The sequence below is a fragment of the Bufo bufo genome, chromosome 2, assembly GCF_905171765.1.
Source record: "Bufo bufo chromosome 2, aBufBuf1.1, whole genome shotgun sequence".
Classification (NCBI taxonomy): domain Eukaryota; kingdom Metazoa; phylum Chordata; class Amphibia; order Anura; family Bufonidae; genus Bufo; species Bufo bufo.
In genome coordinates, this window is record NC_053390.1 from 670561645 (window position 1) to 670584971 (window position 23327).

At 41.6% G+C, this 23327-nt stretch overlaps 1 protein-coding gene across 1 annotated transcript in view; it reads right to left on the reverse strand.

Annotated features, from left to right (window-relative positions):
- The window catches only part of FSTL5 (follistatin like 5), a 966340-nt gene that overhangs the window by 71469 nt on the left and 871544 nt on the right, over window positions 1–23327 (reverse strand). The window contains 1 exon segment of the mRNA XM_040418623.1: window positions 20640–20789. Within this exon segment, the coding sequence (XP_040274557.1) occupies window positions 20640–20789 (150 nt within the window).

A 23327-nucleotide genomic window follows, 5' to 3' on the forward strand; every position in this document is an offset into this window, starting at 1 on the left:
AAAAGGAGGAGTCAGCTGAGGTGGAGACGGAGGATGGAGTAGGAGGAGGAAAAGAAGCAGGCCTGCATACTACCCAGTGGGCAGTAAAAGTTATGTACCGTGCTAGACCACGTGTCTGTGGTCAGATGTATTTTGGCACCGACACTGTGCTAGAGATATATTCACTTGGCACTGAACGTGGCCATATAGCTCTGGGATGCCCTTCTGGGAAAAATACTTCCTTCCGAGGACCTTCCATTGCAGTGTGCCAATGGCCACAAATTTTCTAAAGGCCTCCGAGTCCACAAGTTTATATGGCAGTAGTTGGCGGGCTAGCAGTTCTGACAAGCCAGTGGTCAGCCGTTGGGCAAGAGGGTTATCCAGCATCATCAACTTTTTACGCTCAAACATTTTGGCCGCAAAAGCCTGCCTTCTGCAATATGAACGCGACGACAGCACGGTGGAAAGTGGAGTGGAGGACAAATGGAAGGAGAGAGGGGAAGATGAAGAGGCAGGACATGGAGCGCCGGGAGTGTGGCTTTGTGGGTTCTGATGATATTGCTCCCACTGGGTTCGGTAATGGGAGGCCAGGTGCCTTAAGGCGGTCATTCCTATGTGAGTGTTGGGCTTACCACGACTTATGCATTGACAGCACAGGCTGCAGATGGCAACACTATTGTTAGTAGCTGACACAGCATCCTGGGAACACAAGATGTAACCGTGCATGGTGGATGGCTTGCTCCAGATACATTTGCAGTCTGCTTTTTGCCTCCTGTGCACAGCGAGTTTTGCCTGCTTCTCCTCCTTCTCCTCCCTATCTGCTGCTCCGTCTCTCCCTCTGAACTCACCTCCTAGTCAGTATTTTGTGGAAAGAGGTATATAGAACGCCTGTATAAATATTTGGTGGAAGCAGGGATATGGCACCCCTCAATCAGTATTTTGTGGAAATAGGTATATAGAACCCCTTAATCAGTATTTTGTAGTAGCAGGTATTTCGCACCCCTCAATCAGTATTTTGTGGAAGCCGGTGTATCGCAGGCCTCAATCAATATTTGGTGGAAGCAGGTAAATCGAACCCCTTAATCAGTATTTTGTAGAAGCAGGTGTATCGCACCCCTCAATCAGCATTTTGTGGAAGCCGGTGTATCGCAGGCCTCAATCAGTATTTTGTGGAAGCAGGTATATAGAACCCCTTAATCAGTATTTTGTAGAAGCAGGTATATCGCACCCCTCAATCAGCATTTTGTGGAAACGGGTATATAGTACCCTGAATCAGTATTTTGTGGAAGCGGGTATATCGCACCCCTCAATCAGTATTTTGTGGAAGCCGGTGTATTGCAGGCCTCAATCAATATTTGAAAGAAATAGTATGAGACTGGCACTCAATTATGTGGATCACATAGAACGTGGCAATTTAATACAGCAATAAATTGATATAAAATCACATTTATAAACTTACAATAAAATCCAATAATAAAAATAAATATAAAAAAATAATCACAGATTATATGCACACTGATAGCACTGATTTATAAAGTCGCGTATTGTTCATAGAAAATAAATCCAGGTATAGGACTGTATTTGGAGAGAGAAAAGAATTGTGTATATATCAGTTATTTGAATGTCACTGCGTTCCCTCGGTGGTGGTCCCTAGGATAGGGACAGCACGGACAGTAAATAAAGTCGGGGGGCGGGACCTTAGTATTCCGGTTTATGTAGTTGTTAGGTATAGTTGGTGGATAGGGCGTGAAATAGTTCCTTACCCCTGTTGTATCGGGAACGCCACTTGGATTTCCACTCACCGCCTTGTACCGGCCTCTTCTCCTCCCGCTTGGAGTCCTCGTCCGAGACTTCCGCGTCACGTGGTGTTTGTCTTGCGGGACTTGCCTGTTTGGTCCGGTCTTTCGTACGAATATCAATCCGGAAGATTTATATGGAGCGCTCCACAAGTAATATAGTCCTCGGTCCTGTACAGTTAATCCGGATCTTTCTTTATGGGGGTGAACTTTGCCAGATGCGTTTCAGGGACCTCTCTCCCCTTCCTCAGTGGCTCCACAGCACGGCCGGCGTCCTCGGTCCCCCCAGCAACCAGATGAAGCCTGAGCACTGAGCTGGGCACTCGGTGCTCAGCCTTTTGCAGCAGCGCGAGTCATGTGATGCTGGCCACGTCCCATGACCCCTGTTACTCAGTATTTAAACAGGCAGCCTGCTGGCCACAGGTTGCCTGTTGTTTAGGTACCTGCTGTGAATTTGCATTACCTGGCTTACTTACCTTTTGCTATTTCCTGACGATCCTCTGCCTGCTTCTTGTGTACTTTGCTGCTCTGGAATTCTGACCCAGGCTTCCTCCTGACGATCCTCTGCTGACTCCTTTGATACTTCTTGACTTTACTGGTATTTATAACCCTGGCTTCTCCTGACTATTCTCTGCTTGCTCCATTTGTACTTCGTTGCTCTCCTGGTATTGACTCGGTCCGTTCACGTTCTGTTTGTCTGGTCTGTCCTCCCAGCACTTATTCCAAGCTAGGGATTGCCGTCCAGTTGTTTCCTGTCATTATTGCGAGGCAAGTAGGCGGGGCCGGGGTGAGGGTGGAGCACAGTGGTCACTTTCCTCCCCCCTGTGTGTGTGTGTGTGTACGCGACCGTTACAGAATAACAGGCCCGACCTAACCACTATATCATTAATCCTGGAGAACTTACTTGTCGAGGTGTTACTGGGAATGCCTTGGCTCCAATTACACAACCCCACTATAGATTGGACCAGAGGCTAGTTGGTGAGATGGGGACCTAAATGCGACTTGTACTTGTCTGTGGTGCAGGTTGGGGTCTCAATAGAATCTGATAAATTACCAGCAGTCATTAAGGAATATACTGATGTGTTCTCATCATCGACCCCAGAGGCTTTACCACCCCATAGATCTTATGATTGTGCCATTGAGTTAGTAGAGGGTGCCAGGTTTCCTAAGGGGCGTATTTATAATCTTTCTAAGCCTGAACGCAAGGCCATGGAGGATTATATTAAAGAAAGTCTCATTAAGGGGCACATTAGACCCTCTGTCTCTCTCTGATGGGGCAGGGTTTTTCTTTGTAAAGAAGAAGGATGGTGGTCTCAGACCTTGTATCGATTGCCGGAAATTAAATAAGATTACTATCCGGAATAGATACTCCCTCCCATTGATTCCGGATTTGTTTAACCAGGTACTAGGCATGGTTTTCTAAAATTGACTTGTAAGGAGCATATAACCTAATCCAAATCAAGGAGGAAGATGAATGGAAGACAGCGTTCAATACTCCGGCTGGGCACTTTGAATATCTGGTTATGCATTTTGGACTCCGCAATGCCCCAGCTGTGTTCCAAAACTTCATGAACGGTATTCTCAGGGAGTTCTTGGGTAAATTTTGTCATTGTCTACCTTGACGACATTTTGATATTTTCCCCTGATTTCAAATCTCATGTGTTTCATTATAGACAAGTGTTGGAGGTTTTGAGGGAGAATCAGTTATCCGCTAAACAAGAGAAGTGTGGCGTGCAGAGTCCTCGTCTCCTAGGTGATGGGGGGGCAGGACGGACCCAGCCTCGCACGTCTTCTCAGCGCGGCCGGCGTCCTTAGTCCCCCCAGCCACCAGATGAAGCCTGAGCACCGAGCTGGGCACTCAGTGCTCAGCCTTTTGTAGCAGGGCGAGTCATGCGACGCTGGCCATGTCACATGACCCCTGTTACTCAGTATTTAAACAAGCAGCCTGCTGGCCACAGGTGTCCTGTTATTTAGGTTCCTGGCTTACTTACCTTCTGCTATTTCCGGATGTACCTCTGCCTGCTCCTTGTGTACTTTGCTGCTCTCCTGGAATTCTGACTCAGGCTTCCTCCTGACAATCCTCTACTGACTCCTTTGGTACTTTTCGACTCTCCTGGTATTTATGACCCCGGCTTCTCCTGACTATTCTCTGTGTGCTCCATTTGTACTTTGTTGCTCTCCTGGTATTGACTCGGTCCGTTCACGTTCTGTTGTTTGTCTGGTCTGTCCTCCCAGCACTTATTTCAAGCTAGGGATTTCCATCCAGTTGTCCCCTGTTATTAGGACTTGCGAGTCAAGTAGGCAGGGCAAGGGGTGAGGGTGGAGTGCAGTGGTCACTTTTCTCCCCCCCGTGTGTGTGTGTACGCGACCGTTACAACTATAATATACTTTCTATGTTAGAAAGCATATTATAGGTATATCACACCAGTTGCAATTAGTTATTCAAATAGTATCTCTATATAGCTGCGTTATCACAGCAGAACCGCACACAACTGCTGCACAAAACAAATGCACTATAATATACTTTCTATGTTAGAAAGTATATTATAAGTATATCAACCCCCCAGTATATCACACATATTAGCTTGCGTTTGGTGTTGCTAACAGTGGCAACCTCTCCCTACACTGGCAAAACAAAGAATGTAAAATAGCTGCCAGATCGGGTTCTGTTATAGGGTGGGGGTGTTTCCATGTGCTTAAACGTCTCAATTGGCTGTCCTGTTACACCTGATGGATGTGTCATGGATCAAAGTTCGACGCAATGCAAAAAAATATGGCGCTTGCGAACATCGCCATATATTCGCATGTTTGGCGAATTGCGAACGAGCAAAGTTTGCCGCGAAACGACCGCCGGACGAACAGCAAGGCCATCTCTACACTTAACCACTGACACATGGACAAGTGCATTCGGCCAGAGATGCTCCATTTCCTTGACGGCACACTGGGTGTACATTGTGAAGTCCGGTAGCGAGTCGTACCCTGGGATGGCACAGGTGCTACCGACGCCAAGGATTGCGGGCCCTAATTCCATCAGGGTTTCCGCCACCATCTAAATTACTGGCTCCAACCCCCACTTCTCCTCCTCCACTTCCACCTCAGAATTATTCTCTTACAGCACCAGTCAGCCATCAGTCGGTAGCTGGAAGCAGTGTAGCACTGTAGTGGGGAAGCGTCAACAGGCCGTGCTTAAGCTGATCTGCTTAGGTGACAAACAGCACACCGTCGCAGAGCTGTGGCAGGGGATAAAAGACCAGACTGACCTGTGGCTCTCGCCACTCAACCTAGAACCAGGCATGGTTGTGTCTGATAATGGCCGTAACTTGGTAGTGGCTTTGGAGCTCAGCAAGCTCACACACATGCCATGCCTAGCCCACATGTTCAACTTAGTGGTTCAGTGGTTACTCAAAACCTACCCCAATTTGCCTGACCTACTGGTGAAAGTGCGCCGCGTGTGTGCCCATTTCCGAAAGTCATCGACAGCTTCCACCAGTCTGTCAACGCTGCAGCAGCGCTTACAATTGCCAGCTCACCGACTGTTGTGCGACGCGAGCACGCGTTGGAACTCCACGTTCCTCATGTTGGCCAGGCTTTATGAGCAGCAGAGGGCAGTAGTGGAATACCAGCTGCAACATATTTGTCGCCTTTCCAGTCAGCTTCCGCCCTTCACAAGCGAGGAGTGGGCATGAATGTCTAACCTCTGTGAGGTTTTAAGAAACTTTGAGGAATCAACACAGATGGTGAGTGGCGATAACGCTATTATTAGCGCAACCATCCCATTTCTGTGTCGACTCAAATGCTAGCTGCTCACAATTAAGGCCGACGCTTTACATCTGGAAGAGGTGGAAATGGGGGAAGACATTACACAGGGTGATAGCCAGACCACTCTCAGTTCGTCTTCTCCGCGCAAATTGGATGATAATGATGTGCAGGAGAAGGTTGCCTCCGCTACAGAGGGTAGTACCCATGGAAATGTAATTCCATCTTTTCAGAGTGTATGGGCAGAAGAGGATGAGGAGATTGAGAGTCATCCTTCTGATGCTGACAGCGAAGTCTTGCCTGTTAAGGCTGACTTTATGTTAATGGCTGACTTTATGTTAGGCTGCCTTTCCCGTGACCCACGCGTTTTACCCATTTTGGACAACAACACCGATTTACTGGTTGTTCATCCTTCTCGACCCCCGCTACAAAGAGAACTTCTCATCTCTCATTCCTCTGGTGGAGAGGACTAGCAAATTGGTGCAATACCAGAAGGTCCTTGTGGAAAAATTGCTCCAAAAATTTCCACCTGACAACGCTGGTGGCAGAGTACGTAGTTCCTTGGGCAACCGAGGAGGGGAGATGAGGGGAACACACAGCAGTTCCAACAGAGGCAGGGCAACACTCTCCAAAGCCTGGGACAGTTTCATGACGCCCCACCAGCACCCTCACCCTGATGCGCGGCCTAGTGACACAAGGAGGGAAACATTTTGGAAGATGGTGAAGGAGTACGTAGCAGACCGTGTCAGTGTCCTTAATGATCCCTCTATGCCTTACAACTATTGTGTGCCTAATCTTGACACGTGGCACGAACTGGTGCTCCTTGGAGGTGCTGGCCTGCCCTGCCGCCAGCGTTTTGTCAGAGTGGGTATTTAGTGCTGCTGGGGGCATAATAACTGATAAACGCATCAGCCTGTCAACTGAAAATGCTGACAGGTTGACTCTTATAAAAATGAACAAGGCCTGGATTGCCCCTGACTTTTCTACTCCACCAGAGGATAGCGGCTGAACATAAAGGCCCTTTAAATGTGTTTTTTATAATGTACTGAATACACTGTATTCCCCTGCACCCCTTCCACCACAAAAAAGGGTATATGGTTTAATCTTTTTCTCCTCCTTCTCTTTCATCATATCAACATGCTTATTAGTCTGCCCTCGCTTCTAATGTTGTAGAGGGTCAGCTCACCAGCAGCCCCTCACCTACAATCTTTTACAGAGTTAGCTCACCTGCATGCCCTCACATGTAATGTTTTAGAGGGTCAGATCACCAGCAGGCCCTCACCTACAGTCTTTTACAGGGTCAGCTCACCAGCAGGCCCTCGCCAATAATTTTTTCAATGGTTAGCTCAGCAGCAGGCACTCGCCCATAATTTTTTTGATGCTCAGATCAGCAGCAGGCACTCGCCCCTAATGTTTTAGAGGGTTACCAGCAGGCCCTTGCTCCTAATGTTTTTGAGGGTCACCAGCAGGCCATCAATCATAATTTTTCAAGGGTGTATGATGCCCTCCTTTATGTGTAATAAAGGGTGTATTGGAGTGCCGGTTCCTTGTAATTTTTGGAAGCCCTTTCACTTAGCGCATACGCTTTATGTGTAGGAGTCCCACTACCTGAACAATTGTACCACAATGTGAATGAGGCCTTCCATTATGTGATAAACAGGTTGTATCGGAGTGCCTATTCCTTGTAATTTTTGGCAGCACTTGCACTTTATATATAAGCAAATATACAGGAAAGAATGTTTCCTAACAATTTTTCCTCTAAAATCTATTTTATCTTCGGTTTTGTGCGTATTATAATCAGTCTGTAAAAGTAGCATACTACTCGAACAACCTCATTCCCAGCAGCGACCTGGGAGTCCAATATGCATCCAGACATCCTCCCCATGCTATTCCCAAACCATTTCGGTGGTGTTTTCCATCAATTTCTAACCTTTTTCCTATGAACCAGACAACCTCCCCTCTTCAGAACAGGGGGTGCCTGGTTTAATGCTTGGGTTCTCCCATTGACTTCCATTGTGCTTGGTAGAGCACCCGAGCATCCCGAGGTGTTCGACCCGAACACCCGAGCACTTTGGTGCTCGATCAAAACTACCAGAAATCTTTAGTGAAGGCATGATTTGTGGTTTCTTAGGTTATTATATAATGCAAAAAAAAATTGTTTATTTTATTAGCTCAACTACCTACAAAAGACACCAGAGTCTCCACAGCTGAAAAAATATATAAAAAATCTTTATTTAACCCTTTAGGGACGCATGACGTACCGGTACGGCATATTTCCCGAGTCCTTAAGGACCCATGACGTACCGATTGCGGGGGTTAATCGGAACGGGATGCCCGCTGAAATCATTACAGCAGTTTACGACCCCATATGGGGTGTTTCTGTAAACTACAGAATCAGGGCCATAAATAATGAGTTTTGTTTGGCTGTTAACCCTTGCTTTGTAACTGGAAAAAAAATATTAAAATGGAAAATCTGCCAAAAAAGTGAAATTTTGAAATTGTATCTCTATTTTCCATTAAATCTTGTGCAACACCTAGAGGGTTAACAAAGTTTGTAAAATCTGTTTTGAATACCTTGAGGGGTGTAGTTTCTTAGATGGGGTCACTTTTATGGAGTTTCTACTCTAGGGGTGCATCAGGGGGGCTTCAAATGGGACATGGTGTAAAAAAAAACAATCCAGCAAAATCTGCCTTCTAAAAACCATACGGTGCACCTTTCACTCTACGCCCTACTGTGTGCCCGTACAGTAGTTTACAGCCACATATGGGGTGTTTCTGCAAACTACAGAATCGGGGCAATAAATATAGCATTTTGTTTGGCTGTTAACCCTTGCTTTTGTTACTGGAAAAAATTGATTAAAATGGAAAATTTGCCAAAAAATCTAAATTCTGAAATTTTATCACCATTTACCATTAACTCTTGTGGAACACCTAAACGGTTAACAAAGTTTGTAAAAATCAGTTTTGAACACCTTGAGGGGTGTAGTTTATTGAATGGGGTGGTTTCTATTATGTAATCCTCGCAAAGTGACTTCAGACCTGAACTGGTCCCTAAAAATTGGGTTTTTGAAAATTTCTGAAAGATTTCAAGATTTGCTTCTAAACTTCTAAGCCTTGTAACATCCCCAAAAAATAAAATATCATTCCCAAAATGATCCAAACATGAAGTAGACATATGGGGAATGTAAAGTAATAACTATTTTTGGAGGTATTACTATGTATTATAGAAGTAGAGAAATTGAAACTTGGAAATTAGCTTTTTTTTTTTTTACAAATTTTGGGTAAATTTGGTATTTTTTTTTTTATAAATAAAATGATTTTTTTTTTGCTTCATTTTACCAGTGTCATGAAGTACACTATGTGACGAAAAAACAATCTCAGAATGGCCTGGATAAGTCAAAGCGTTTTAAAGTTATCAGCACTTAAAGTGACACTGGTCAGATTGGTCAGATTGGCCAAGTCCTTAAGGTGAAATAGGGCTGAGTCCTTAAGGGGTTAATAAATATGTATAACATAACATGATTAAAAGAGACATGTTTCTCATCTCTTTTAATTATGTTATACATATTTATTTAATAAAGATTTTTCATATATTTTTTCAGCTGTGGAGACTGGTTTCTTTTGTAGGTAGTTGTATCAATATAGATGTGGCTCTTTTTGAGGGGGTTTGTACACTTTTTTTTCATTATATTTTTATGTTTAGATCTATATATTTTTTTATGTGTAACCTATTTATTATAACCTTTATTTGCTCAAACACAGTTACATTCTTCCTGTGTCCATGAGTCTATACTGCCCCTCATGTGCATATCCTATATAATTACTTCTCATGGAGGCGCCATAGAGCCTACCACAGATAAATAGGGACTCTATGTACTGTCAAACAGGAGCCTTGCAAGTAGTTATGTAAGGTAGTAGATCATGGCATATGTAATAGCTCACAAAATATGTGAATTTTTGTGTATATATCCTTCGTCCCGCATTATCCGAATTGCATTGGATTGGTTTTGACACTCCTAAGCATCAGTAACTCAGTATATTGACATCACTAAGCGCTCTGTTTGAGCTCGAGTTAGCAAATACGATACAGAATCCGTTCCATTTTAGTGTATATAATCCTTTACCCAGCCCCGAAGAGAAGTACCAGTATACAAGAGAGTAGCAACACGGGCAGTGACTTGACAGTGGAAGCCTAGTAAGGTACATGCTTGGTTTTTAAGCTGTGAGTGCACATTTACCTCTATGTCTGATACTTCAAAATGGTGTTTAGTGTGTAAGTACTGTATATTACTTGTTAATTAATGGGATTTGTGGAGAGGTGTTAAAGTTGTAAATGATTAACCCCTTCACTACAAGCTCTGTACATGTACATTGCTGGAGCGATGAGACAACATGGTGCCTGCTCGCACATGCACTCGCTGTTTCAAACAGCAGAGACCCACAGCTAATGACCGTGACTGGCAATAATGCAGATCGTGGTCATTAAAGCCTTTTGATGTTGTGATCAAGTGAGATCATGGTATCTAAACGGTAAAACTCTGCGGCCAATGAGGATGCTGGTAATTGGTTTGAATACCCTAGGTCTTGCTGAAAAGACCAAGGGTTTTTGAAGCTGCAATTCTTATTTTGATCATAAGATGGCAGGCCAAAATAAGAAATGAGCAGTTCTGAACAATAAATGGATTTAAAAAATCCATGATTGTTCAGAATTTCACAAAAAAAAAAATTGGTAGACTTGAATACTGATTTCAAAATCATAACAAAAATATTAAAAAAACGTAAAAAATATATAAAAAAATGTAAAATATAAGTTTAGCCCCCCTCCTTCCTGTAGAATAAAAAATAAATACATAAATATTAAAAATATAAACATCATGGGTATCACCATGACCAAAAACGGCCATACTATTAAAATATAAATATATTTTTCCAATATAGCAAATGCCAATTTGACATTTTTTCATCACTTCTCCTAACCAAAAAATTTTAATAAAATGTGATTAAAATGTCACACATTCCACAATGGTATCAATAAAAACTACAAATTGTCCCGCAAAAAATAAGATCCCACACAGCTCAGTAGATATAACTAGAAAAAAGTTATGAGGGTCAGAATAAGGTTGATGTAAAAAAAAAAAATCTCAAAGTTGAAATTTATTTTTACACTATTTAGACATAAAAACCTATACATATGTGGTATCTTTGTAATTGTACAGACCCAGAGAATAACGGGTACAGGTCGGTTTTGCTGCAAACAGAATGCAGTGGAAACAATACCCGTAAAAAGGCGGAGGAATTTTGTTTTTTTACAGCTTCCAACTACATTGTATGCAATATTAAATGGTGGAATTAGAAAGTACAACTTGTCCCATAAATAAGCCCTCATACAGCTATATGAACAGAAAAAATGAAAAAGTTATGGCTCAAGGAAGATGGGAGAGAAAAATGAAAATGCAAAGACAAAAAAAAACTCTGGTTTCCTAAGGGTTAAAAGTGTGTTATGGGCTGAATAAGTCTGGATTCTGTACTTCCTGATACCTGGTGAAGAAAGGACTCAAATGGTATTACCACTTAGGGAGGAGGTGTCTGGGGCTGTTTTACAGTGGCATCAGGTGAGAGCTATCATAAGAAAAATTTATATTACTAAAGCATCACGGTCTGATAGGGTTCAAAGGCACATTTTAAAATCTTGCGCTGATCAACTAGTGGGGGTATTTACTTTTATTTAATCTGTCACTTTGATTGACTGTGGTCCGTAGTTGTTTAAAAACTATCACTATTATACGAGTACCCAAGAAGCAGAGAGTTGGATATCTGAATGATTATAGGCCAGTGGGTTGAACACCACTCATTATGAAATGTTTTGAGAGACTTGTTTTATGTTATACTAGCAGAAGGACCCAGCTTCGCAGGGGTATACTTCATCTATTTAATTTAATGTGTGTGTATGTCATTAAAAGATATCGACAGTATCCCCCTTAACACTGACATCCATAGCGGACCGTCCCCTTAACTGTGACCTCCACAGTTCTCTGTCCCCTTAACAAAGACCTCCACAGTGACCGTCCCTTATCAGTGACCTCCACAGCAGCCCACCCCTTTAACAGTGACCTCGACAGCATCCCATCCCCTTAACAGTGACCTTCACAGCGGCCACCCCTTCATTAGTGACCTCCACAGTACCCCATCTCCTTAGCAGTGATTTTCACAACACCCCGTCCTCTTAACATTGGCCTCTACAGCAATCTGCCCTTTAACACTGACCTCCATAGCAGACCGTCCCCTTAACTGTGACCTCCACAGCAGCCTGCCCCTATGGTGGCCAGAGGTCTGGTTTTAGGCCAGATAGTCCGGCTATCAGACTCCCTGTCCTCCGTCCGGCGCAGGGCCTGGATGGACACAGGGATGTTCTTTTGAACAGCTCACTCTCAGACAGCAGCACAGAAGTTGATTTTTACCTTCATTTTTTCAATCCCCGTCGGCTGCAGAGTGGGAGGGGTTGTGGCTAAGCGGGACCTAGGGGCAGGGTTTTTAAGTCAGTATTTTGAGGGTGGCCTGAATTAATACCCTACCTACCCCTGAATTGTGACCTCCACAGCACTCCGCTCCCTTAACAGTGTCATCCACAGCACCCTGCCCCTTTAAAGCTGACCTACAGCAGTGAAGAAAAATGACTGGGTTGTTATGGAAACTGGTGTAAAACTGTGTGTATGTGGAGACTGAGGGCCTGCGAGCTTCTATTGTCTGATAAGGGTCATGTGACCAGGCTTCTATTGGCTAATGCATTTTTTGGGAATATCTTACGCAGGGATGTCCTTTTGAACAGCTCACTCTCAGACAGCAGCACTGCGCTGTCTGAGCATGAGCTGCAGGGAGAAAGTTCACCATCCCTCCCAACCCTGCAGCTGACAGAAGTTTATTTTTACCTTCATTTCTTTAATCCCTGTCGGCTGCGGAGTGGGAGGGGCGTGGCCTAACCGGATTGGGGGTGTGGCTTAGCGGGACCTGGGGGCGGAGTTTTTAAGTCCATATTTTGAGGGTGGCCTGATTAGCCTACCTAATTGTGCCCTGAACTGGGACCTTTACAGCACTCCGCTCCCTTAACAGTGTCATCCACAGCGCCCTTCCCCTTTAAAGCTGACCTGCAGCAGTGAAGAAAAATGGCTGGGTTGTTATGGAAACCTGGTATAAAACTGTGTGTATGTGGAGACTAAGGTCCTGCGAGCTTCTATTGGCTGATAAGGGACATGTGGCCCTGTGTATGGCAGTTGGGATATGAAGAGAAAGACCTGCAGGCTTCTATTTGCTAATGTAGGTCATATGATGTGCTATATTTGCATTATATTTTTTTTTTTATATCTCAGGAAGTGCTAGAGAGCTGTGACCCCCACACGATTTCTTTCAAGGTAGCAAGAGATGTGTATTACCAAGTTTCATTGAAATCGAAGGTTGTGTTTTTGAGTGATTGTGGAGCATACATACATCCATCCATCCTTCTATCTATCTATCTATCTATCTATATATATATATATATATATATATATATATATATATATATACACTGCTCAAAAAAATAAAGGGAACACAAAAATAACACATCCTAGATCTGAATTAATTAAATATTCTTCTGAAATACTTTGTTCTTTACATAGTTGAATGTGCTGACAACAAAATCACACACAAAAAAAAATGGAAATCAAATTTTTCAACCCATGGAGGTCTGGATTTGGAGTCACACTCAAAATTAAAGTGGAAAAACACACTATAGGCTGATCCAACTTTGATGTAATGTCCTTAAAACAAGTCAAAATGAGGCTCAGTAGTGTGTGTGGCCCCACGTGCCTGTATGACCTCCCTACAACGTCTGTGCATGCTCCTGATGAGGTGGCGGATGGTCTCCTGAGGGATCTCCTCCCAGACCTGGACTGAAGCATCTGCCAACTCCTGGACAGTCTGTGGTGCAACATGACGTTGGCGGATAGAGCGAGACATGATGTCCCAGATGTGCTCAATTGGATTCAGGTCTGGGGAACGAGCGGGCCAGTCCATAGCATCAATGCCTTCATCTTGCAGGAACTGCTGACACACACCAGCCACATGAGGTCTAGCATTGTCTTGCATTAGGAGGAACCCAGGGCCAACCGCACCAGCATATGGTCTCACAAGGGGTCTGAGGATCTCATCTCGGTACCTAATGGCAGTCAGGCTACCTCTGGCGAGCACATGGAGGGCTGTGCGGCCCTCCAAAGAAATGCCACCCCACACCATTACTGACCCAATGCCAAACCGGTCATGCTGGAGGATGTTGCAGGCAGCAGAACGTTCTCCACGGCATCTCCAGACATGTCTGTCACATGTGCTCAGTGTGAACCTGCTTTCATCTGTGAAGAGCACAGGGCGCCAGTGGCGAATTTGCCAATCTTGGTGTTCTCTGGCAAATGCCAAACGTCCTGCACGGTGTTGGGCTGTAAGCACAACCCCCACCTATGGACGTCGGGCCCTCATATCACCCTCATGGAGTCTGTTTCTGACCGTTTGAGCAGACACATGCACATTTGTGGCCTGCTGGAGGTCATTTTGCAGGGCTCTGGCACTGCTCCTCCTGTTCCTCCTTGCACAAAGGCGGAGGTAGCGGTCCTGCTTCTGGGTTGTTGCCCTCCTACAGCCTCCTCCACGTCTCCTGATGTACTGGCCTGTCTCCTGGTAGCGCCTCCATGCTCTGGACACTACGCTGACAGACACAGCAAACCTTCTTGCCACATCTCGCATTGATGTGCCATCCTGGATAAGCTGCACTACCTGAGCCACTTGTGTGGGTTGTAGACTCCGTCTCATGCTACCACTAGAGTGAAAGCACCGCCAGCATTCAAAAGTGACCAAAACATCAGCCAGGAAGCATAGGAACTGAGAAGTGGTCTTGTTTTAAGGACATTACATCAAAGTTGGATCAGCCTGTAGTGTGTTTTTCCACTTTAATTTTGAGTGTGACTCCAAATCCAGACCTCCATGGGTTGAAAATTTTGATTTCCATTTTTAAATTTTTGTGTGATTTTGTTGTCAGCACATTCAACTATGTAAAGAACAAAGTATTTCAGAAGAATATTTAGCAGTGTGTGTGTGTGTGTGTGTGTGTGTGTGTGTGTATGTGTATATATATATATATATATATATATCAGTACAGACCAAAAGTTTGGACACACCTTCTCATTCAAAGAGTTTTCTTTATTTTCATGACTATGAAGGCATCCAAACTATGAATTAATACATGTGGAATTATATACATAACAAACAAGTGTGAAACAACTGAAAATATGTCATATTCTTGGTTCTTCAAAGTAGCCACCTTTTGCTTTGATTACTGCTTTGCACACTCTTGGCATTCTCTTGATGAGCTTCAAGAGGTAGTCCCCTGAAATGGTCTTCCAACAGTCTTGAAGGAGTTCCCAGAGATGCTTAGCACTTGTTGGCCCTTTTACCTTCACTCTGCGGTCCAGCTCACCCCAAACCATCTCGATTGGGTTCAGGTCCGGTGACTGTGGAGGCCAGGTCATCTGGCGCAGCACCCCATCACTCTCCTTCATGGTCAAATAGCCCTTACTTTCAAAGTTTTCCCAATTTTTCGACTGACTGACCTTCATTTCTTAAAGTAATGATGGCCACTCGTTTTTCTTTACTTAGCTGCTTTTTTCTTGCCATAATACCAATTCTAACAGTCTATTCAGTAGGACTATCAGCTGTGTATCCACCTGACTTCTCCTCAACGCAACTGATGGTCCCAACCCCATTTATAAGGCAAGAAATCCCACTTATTAAACCTGACAGGGCACACCTATGAAGTGAAAACCATTTCAGGGGACTACCTCTTGAAGCTCATCAAGAGAATGCCAAGAGTGTGCAAAGCAGTAGTCAAAGCAAAAGGTGGCTACTTTGAAGAACCTAGAATATGACATATTTTCAGTTGTTTCACACTTGTTTGTTATGTATATAATTCCACATGTGTTAATTCATAGTTTTGATGCCTTCAGTGTGAATCTACAATTTTCAAGGTGTGTCCAAACTTTTGGTCTGTACTGTATGTATGTGTGTGTATATATATATATATATATATATATATATATATATATATATATATATATATATATATATATATGATAATGGCTAATATTCCAGTTACACTGGATAGCTAAAAGTTGGTCTACAGGAGTAATAGATCTACGGAAGATGCAATTTCGATTGTACTTCACTCTGTTGTGCTACATGTGGAAAAGCCTAACAAGTATGCTAGGATGTTATTTATTGATTTTAGTTCCTGTAATACTATAATCCCTCAGAAACTTGTAGAGAATCTTAAGAACCATTGATTGGCAAACAGGCTTTGTTCACGGATTGTGAATGAGTCGTCTACTTTGGTATTAAATACAGGTACTCCGAAAGGATGTGTCCTTAGCCTGGCTCTTTTTACGTAGTTAAACTCCCTTTTTCCTTTTTTACTCATGACTGTATCCATTTAGCCATCTAACTATAGTGTAGTTTGCTGATGATACCACGGTAGTGAGATTGAAATCAGGCAATGATGAGAATTTTTATAGGGAGGAAGTTCAGAATTTAGTTAAGTGGTGCTCAGAGAGTAATCTAGGTCTTAATATAGCAAAAACAAAAAAGGTCATAATTGATTTTAGGAGAACAAGGTATTTTCTCCTCTCTATATAATTGGAGAGAAAGTAGAAAGAGTAGATGATCTTATCTAAGGTTTCTGGGCTTCATATTACTTAAGATTTGACATGGATTGTTAATGTATCTTATTTAGTAAGGAAGGCCCAACAAAGGTTTTTCTTTTTGAGGAAGTTGAAAAAAACTAGACTTCCATCCAATCTATTAGTGAGTTATTATAGTAGTGTAATAGAGAGTATTCTCTGCTTATACACTAGTCGTTTGTATAAGAGAGCTACCAGTAAAATTAGGGATTCAACCCACCCAAGCTATAACTTCTTTGTCTGACTAATATCTGGCAAAATATACAGGCCCTTCCTTTAAAGCACAGACAAACAGCTTTTTTCTAGGGCTGTTGCCTAGCTGTTTTTTTTTATTTTTAAATTGGGTATGCTAAGGGGTGTGGGTTTAATTAAATCGGTTGTGATTGAGATGTGATTTCTTTAAACTACTGCACGTATGCACTCTTTGGTGGTATTGCTATGCACTAGTGATGAGCGGGAGGTGCTATATTCGTCAAAATCAAATATTCTTCATTATTCTATTTATCGTGAAGAATATGCGTATTGCGTTTTTTTTTTTTTTTTTCAACTGTATAAGGCAACTTTCCTATTGGTTGGCTATTGCTATTGGCTAATATGTGTATTTTACGAATATTCGCTATATTGCTATAACTTAGATTTTTTTTAATATTACGAATATCCTAAAAAACAAAGTTATAGCAATATAGCAAATATTCGTAAAATACACCTATAGACTGTAATTTAGGTAATATAATGCTATAATTTTTTTACAGTCTAATTTTTTTTGTCTCTTCTGAACTTCAGATTCGGAAAAAAATTACACTATTAAAAAAAAAATACTATAGAACTATATTAGCTAAATTGCAGTCTATATGTGCATTTTACGAATATTCACTATATTGCTATATATTCGTTTTTTAGTATATTCAGAATTTTTTTTCCATATGAAAACATGATTCCTTCCTGCTTAAGTTGCTTGTGGGCCAGTGAGTCATTGACCCACAAGAAAGAAGCAGGGAGGAATCATGTTTTCAGATGTTAAAAAATTACGAATATTCGATATAGAGAATATATAGCTCTATATTCGAAATATTCGCGAATTAGTGAAGTTGGGATATTCGCAATTAATATTCACTATTCGATTATTCACGCTCAACACTACTATGCACATGGGTCTATATATGATATTGTGACTACTGTATATTGCTGCTAAAAAATTATATGAGCTGTATACAAAACTAATTTCATAAATACTATGTAAATTCCAATGATAATAGAGTGATATCTATCGTATATACAGTATAAATATAAATGTATAGCTCCTCGAAAGTAGCTAAAACTCTACTTTAGGCCTTATGCACACAAACGTATTTTCATTCAGTGTCCATTACATTTTTTTGTGGACCGTATACGGAACCATTCATTTGAATGGGTCTGCAAAAAAAAAAAAAAAATCGGTAGGTACTCCGTATGCATTCCGTTTCTGTATGTCTGTATTTCCGTTCTGCAAAAAAATAGAACATGTCCTATTATTGAAAAATACATACGGTCGTGTGTATGAGGCCTTAGAGGAACATTTGTACTCCAGTGTTGGTTTAAACTTAATGAACACATAAGCTTAATGAACACAGACAAATTAGGGATCTGCATCCCAAGTAGAATTATATGATCCACAGTAACGGATGCAATACAGTTAGAATGCAATATGGAAGGGACACACACTATTGTGTGCATGAGTCTTAGAAAACACATTTTTGCCAAGTGCATTACATTCCTTTGGCGATAAGCAAAAGGAGTAATGAATCTCAGAACATTTATAGCCATTGCTATAGTTTAGTCAACAAGTAAGCATTATTTATAGGGCTCTAAATTTTACAAAATAAGTTTTAGCAAACATATTGTCAAGTGCAGTTCAATTACCTGCTATAGTCCAATAAAATGTAAAGTATAGGACTTACTACTTAAGTTTATAAAGACTGTTCTCATTCACTGAGTATTCCAGCAAGTAAAATTCTAAAATAGCCCAATACAGATATCAGCATACTCAATTTATGAACCTAATAGCTGAATTAAATTGTAAACAACAGAGTCTGAATAAAATATCACATTTACCACTGATACTATGTTCGAATAATACATAAAATTGAGCCCTGACATGGAAAAACATGATAGATCTGTGCACTCAAAACTTGTTACAACTTGCAATAAAACACAGGCATTATCAAGACTATGCAATTTCCAAGGCACTGAACAGCACAGATGCACCTGATATAAGTTAATTTATTTCTACCGTCTTATAACTAACTTCATGTTTAAACTCAGTTTCAGTATTGCTGCAACATAGTCCAAAGTCCCTGTTGATGGGAAAGGACTTTTGACATCCAAAATGAAATATCTAATTGGCTGACCTCTATTGCACCTGTAAGCAAAACAAAGTTAACCTTTCAGGTCAAATGACTTCAATTTAAGTATTCAAAGAATCTATCTGGGAAAGTATTAGAGAGCTTCTTCATAAACTATTAAAACTGAGCTACAGTGAAATTTGAATGTGTAGAAAAAAGGGCAGGCAGCGTTATGAAGTTTCAGTACTACTTACTTTTTAAAAATAACAAAGATTATGGGGGAAATTATTAACAAGTCGCAGATTTTGTCGGACGCCAGTTTTCTGGCAAAATCCGCTCACTCCACTTTTCTAGAGTGGTAAGAAAAGAGGAGTGGCATGGGTGGCAGGCCCGGCTCATTTATCATTTTCATCTCCGTTTTTTGGCATAGTAAATGGCTTAAATCTATACCAGCAAAGGAGCTGGCTTAGTATTAAGTATGTCGCACGACAGGCTGAATGAAGCACCAAACTTACCATCTGTTGAGGCCTGTGCCTCTACCAAACTTTGGCAGTTCCTCTGGCTGTGCAGTGTAACTTAAGACTGGTGTGAAAAACGCTAGTCCTGATAAATCTCCTCCTATTTGTTTTAAAACATTGAATAGCCTAAGTATTGCATACACTTAACAGATGAGAGACACAAATTGGCCTGTTAAAGCATGCCCGTTGCAATAAATATACCAGATATGCAGTATGCATCAACAATATATTGCTTTCTACGTAAGTAAAGAGGCTTGTCCAGGTATGGCATAAAAAGTCGCCAACCTTGTGTTTGGGTTGTTTTCTACGCCACTGCGACAAAATGTTGTTATAAGTTGCATTTCTACATTGCCCTTTCTATTTTCTGAAAAGGGGGCATGGTGGGGAAGGGGGTGGGTCCAGGAAAGCTGGTATATTTATCTTCATTTATTTAGGCCAAGACAGAAATCTACGGCAGCTCTGAGATGCTGTAGATTTATGTTTAGACACATGGACTGCTGGAGGATGCGCCTAATATCTTCATAAATTAGGTGCATCTTCTGGCAGTGCACAGGATAACATAGACTGGCTTAAAATGACGATCTATGATGAATTCCCCCAATGTCAAAAAATGCAGCTGTATATCCCATAATTCCATCCTTTGCTTTTCTTTACTGTTTTACACTAGAAGGATTTTTTGTACAGTAAGGAGAAACTTTAGGTTTCTGGAAGGTGAGAAAGATGCAATTTCCACCGAGTTATCTTCCATTTCATTAATGTGGATTTGGGGGGTACTATATCTCCTTACAGAGTGCCAAAGTCAGCTCGAGGAGATTTATAGGACATACATGCTCTTCTGGAATTCTGGGAAGAAAGGGATGCAAATGAGCTCTTAGCAAGTTCTGCCTCTGATGCTACCAGATGTAATGTAGCTATCCTATAAATCTATGACAGCTATGTATATATAAGCAGCTTAACGTTTTGTTCACTCATGAGGCTAATGTATACTGTATATGCAGAGGTTGGCATTTTCTGAAAAAAAATTCCAATACAGGTAAACTGTAAATTTTGAATACAAGAAATTCGCTAATTGTCAAAACTTTTTTTTTTTTGTTTGACACAAATTTCTAATTCAATGTTATGACTACAAATTTGAATGCATGTTAAATATTTTCAAAACTTCTTGACAATGTCAAAAAGGTTTTCCCTTACTGTAGTTGATGCTTTTAGCATAATTCCTCAATTCTATTCACTAACATTACTAAAATTGTAAATAGGGTACATGTGTAGCAGTTAACAAACAATAAAATAAACAGTAAGGTTGATTTATTTCCTAAATTCATTGAAAATTCAATTAAACATGTATGATGTTTTTCTAAAATAGTGGATTCTTCAAACTAAATTTCGAGATAAAGGCACTTTTGGTAGCCAGTGATGGATTCAATTGTTCACCATTTAAAAATATTTACTTTTCAGTAATGTATTTAACATTTACTGTTGTGGTATTTACATGACAGACTAGTACATTTTTATTACCTGCACAACTTTCTGAGCCTGGACATCAACAAGGATGACCCTATTCAGCATAGGCTGCGCTGCATATATGAATTTGTCCTTTACTATAACAGCAGATGCCCATACACATCCTTGAGTTTCATGTCCTTCTAACTTTGGACAAACCTCATCCTGGAAAAGAAAGACAAAAACAAAATTAGTTAAAACAAAACTATTTGCATTAACTCCAAATCAGTGTTTATTCCAATATGTGTGTGTGTGTGTGTGTATATGTGTGTATGTATGTATGTATGTATGTATGTATGTATGTATGTATATATATATATATATGCTGAAACGTTGCTGCTGGTTGGGTTAATAAACCTTCCACTTTCTTCACTATTTGGAGTGTTGCCTTCGTTTTTTGCTTTGTGTCTACAATTTGGACCTTGGTCACAGGTCTTATAAGGAGGACTTTTTGCACCCGTTTATATTTCATCTGGAGTGCTGCTTCTTTTCTTTTCTCTTCTATATATATATATATATATATATATATATATATATATATATAAACAGCCAATCAACAAGCGCTTAACTCTGTGCCCTTAGAAGCCATCACAGCCATACCTACTAATGGCATGGCTGTGATTTGGCCAGTGCAGCATGTGACCCAGCCTTTATATAAGCTGGAGTCACGTAGCGCTGCACGTCACTCTGCTGTGCTTAGTGTAGGGAGAGGATGCTGCTGCTGTGAGGGAGAGAACAGGAAAGAAATTTTAATCCGAACTGCAATTGAATTCAGCGATCTACATAGATTTAGTTGTGTGGGTGCAGTGCACAATCTTTTTACCCTGCCCTGAGCCCAGTGACAGAGAAAAATAACTTTTATCCGTCTGTTAGTTAGGTGGGCGGCGGCGGCCCTTTTATGCAAGCTCAGTGCACCAGCACTGCAGATGTGCTTTTGTGACATTGAAATCCAAGCTTGAAATACTGAAATAATAATCTGGGTTTAAAAAAAACTCATTTTTGGCAATATCCTTCATATGGGGCATTTGCAGCATTAGTCAGTGTGCAATTTAAGCTAGAAATACAGCTATAATTTTCTGGGTTTTAAAAAACACCCTTTTTGGGCAAAATACTCAATTTTACAGCTCTTGCTGCATCTGTACGTGTGAAATTCAAGCGTTATATACTGCTGTCATATTCTTTTTTTCAAACAAACACCAATTTTGGCCAAAATACTTAATATTGCAGCTTTTGCTGCATCTGTGATTGTTAAATCAAGCTTGAAATACTTCAATAATTTTCTGGCTTTGAAAAAACACCAATTTTTGGCAATACCCTCCATCTGGGGCCTCTGCCGTATTAGTCAGTGTTCAATTTAAGCTAGAAATACAGCTATAATATTCTGGGTTTTAAAAAAAAAAAACATTTAGGACAAAATACTTAATTTGTGGCCTAGTCTGCATCTGTACGTGTGAAATTCAAGCATTATATACTGCTGTCATATTCTCTTATTCAAAAAACACCTAGGCAAAAAACTTAATTTTGCAGCCTTTGCTGCATATGTCATTGTGAGATACACCCTTTACATACTGCGGTGCTATTCGGATATTAAATAAACAACCATTTTGGGCAAAAATCTTAATTTGCAGCCTTGTCTGCATCTGTCAGTGTGAGATACATGCTTTAGATACTGCTCTGCTATTTTGGTATAAAAAAACACCCATTTTGGGCAAAAATCTTAATTTTGCAGCCTTTGTTGCATCTGTCATTGTGAGATACATGCGTTATATACTGTTGTTCTATTCTGTAATTAAAAAAACACTCATTTTAGGCAAGATCCTAAATTTAAAAAAATATGAGAGCGTCAAATAAGGGATGTGTCACCGGTCATGGTGCTGCTAGTGGAGCTCCTATTGCAGGGAGAGGACAAGGTCGATCTATGCCAGCTACACACAAGTGAAACACCTTCCTCAGGTGCAAGTAGGCGACAGAAACTTCTGCGGTATTTGGTCGGGCGTAATGCGGCTCTACGAATGGTGAGGCTAGAACAAGTACAGGCGATAGTAGATTGGTTGCTGACAGTGCCTCCAGTTCCTTTACATTGTCTCCCACCCAGTCTCCTGCTGAAAGATCAGAGTTGGCACCTGAAGCCATTGTCCATCAGTCTTTCACCTCACCCCCTTGCAAATCAGCCAAGCAGTCTGAGCCCCAAGTTATGCAGCAGTCTCTTCTGCTTTCTGATGAGTCTGCTAGCAGGGTTTCCCAGGGCCATCCACCTAGCCCTGTCCCAGAAGTGGAAGAGATTGAGTGCACCGATGCCCAACCACTTATGTTTCAAAATGAGTACATGGGAGGACCATCGCAGCATGTCTCGGATGATGATGAAACACAGGTGCCAACTGCTGTGGCTTTCGAAAGTGTGCAGGCCGACAAAGATGGCAGGGGTGAAGACTGGGTGGAAGAAGATGTGGAGGACGAGGAGGTCCTCGACCCCACATGGAATCAAGGTCATGCGATTGACCTGTGTAGTTCGGAGGATGAGGCGGTGGTCGCACAAAGCCACCAGCACAGCAGAAGAGGGAGCAGGGTGCAAAAGCGGAGCGGCCGTCCTCTAGACAGTACGCCTGCTACTGCCCACCGCAGCAAAGGACCGAGCACACCAAAGCCAGCTCCAAGGAGTTCCCTGGTGTGGCAGTTCTTCAGACAATATGCTGACGACAAGAC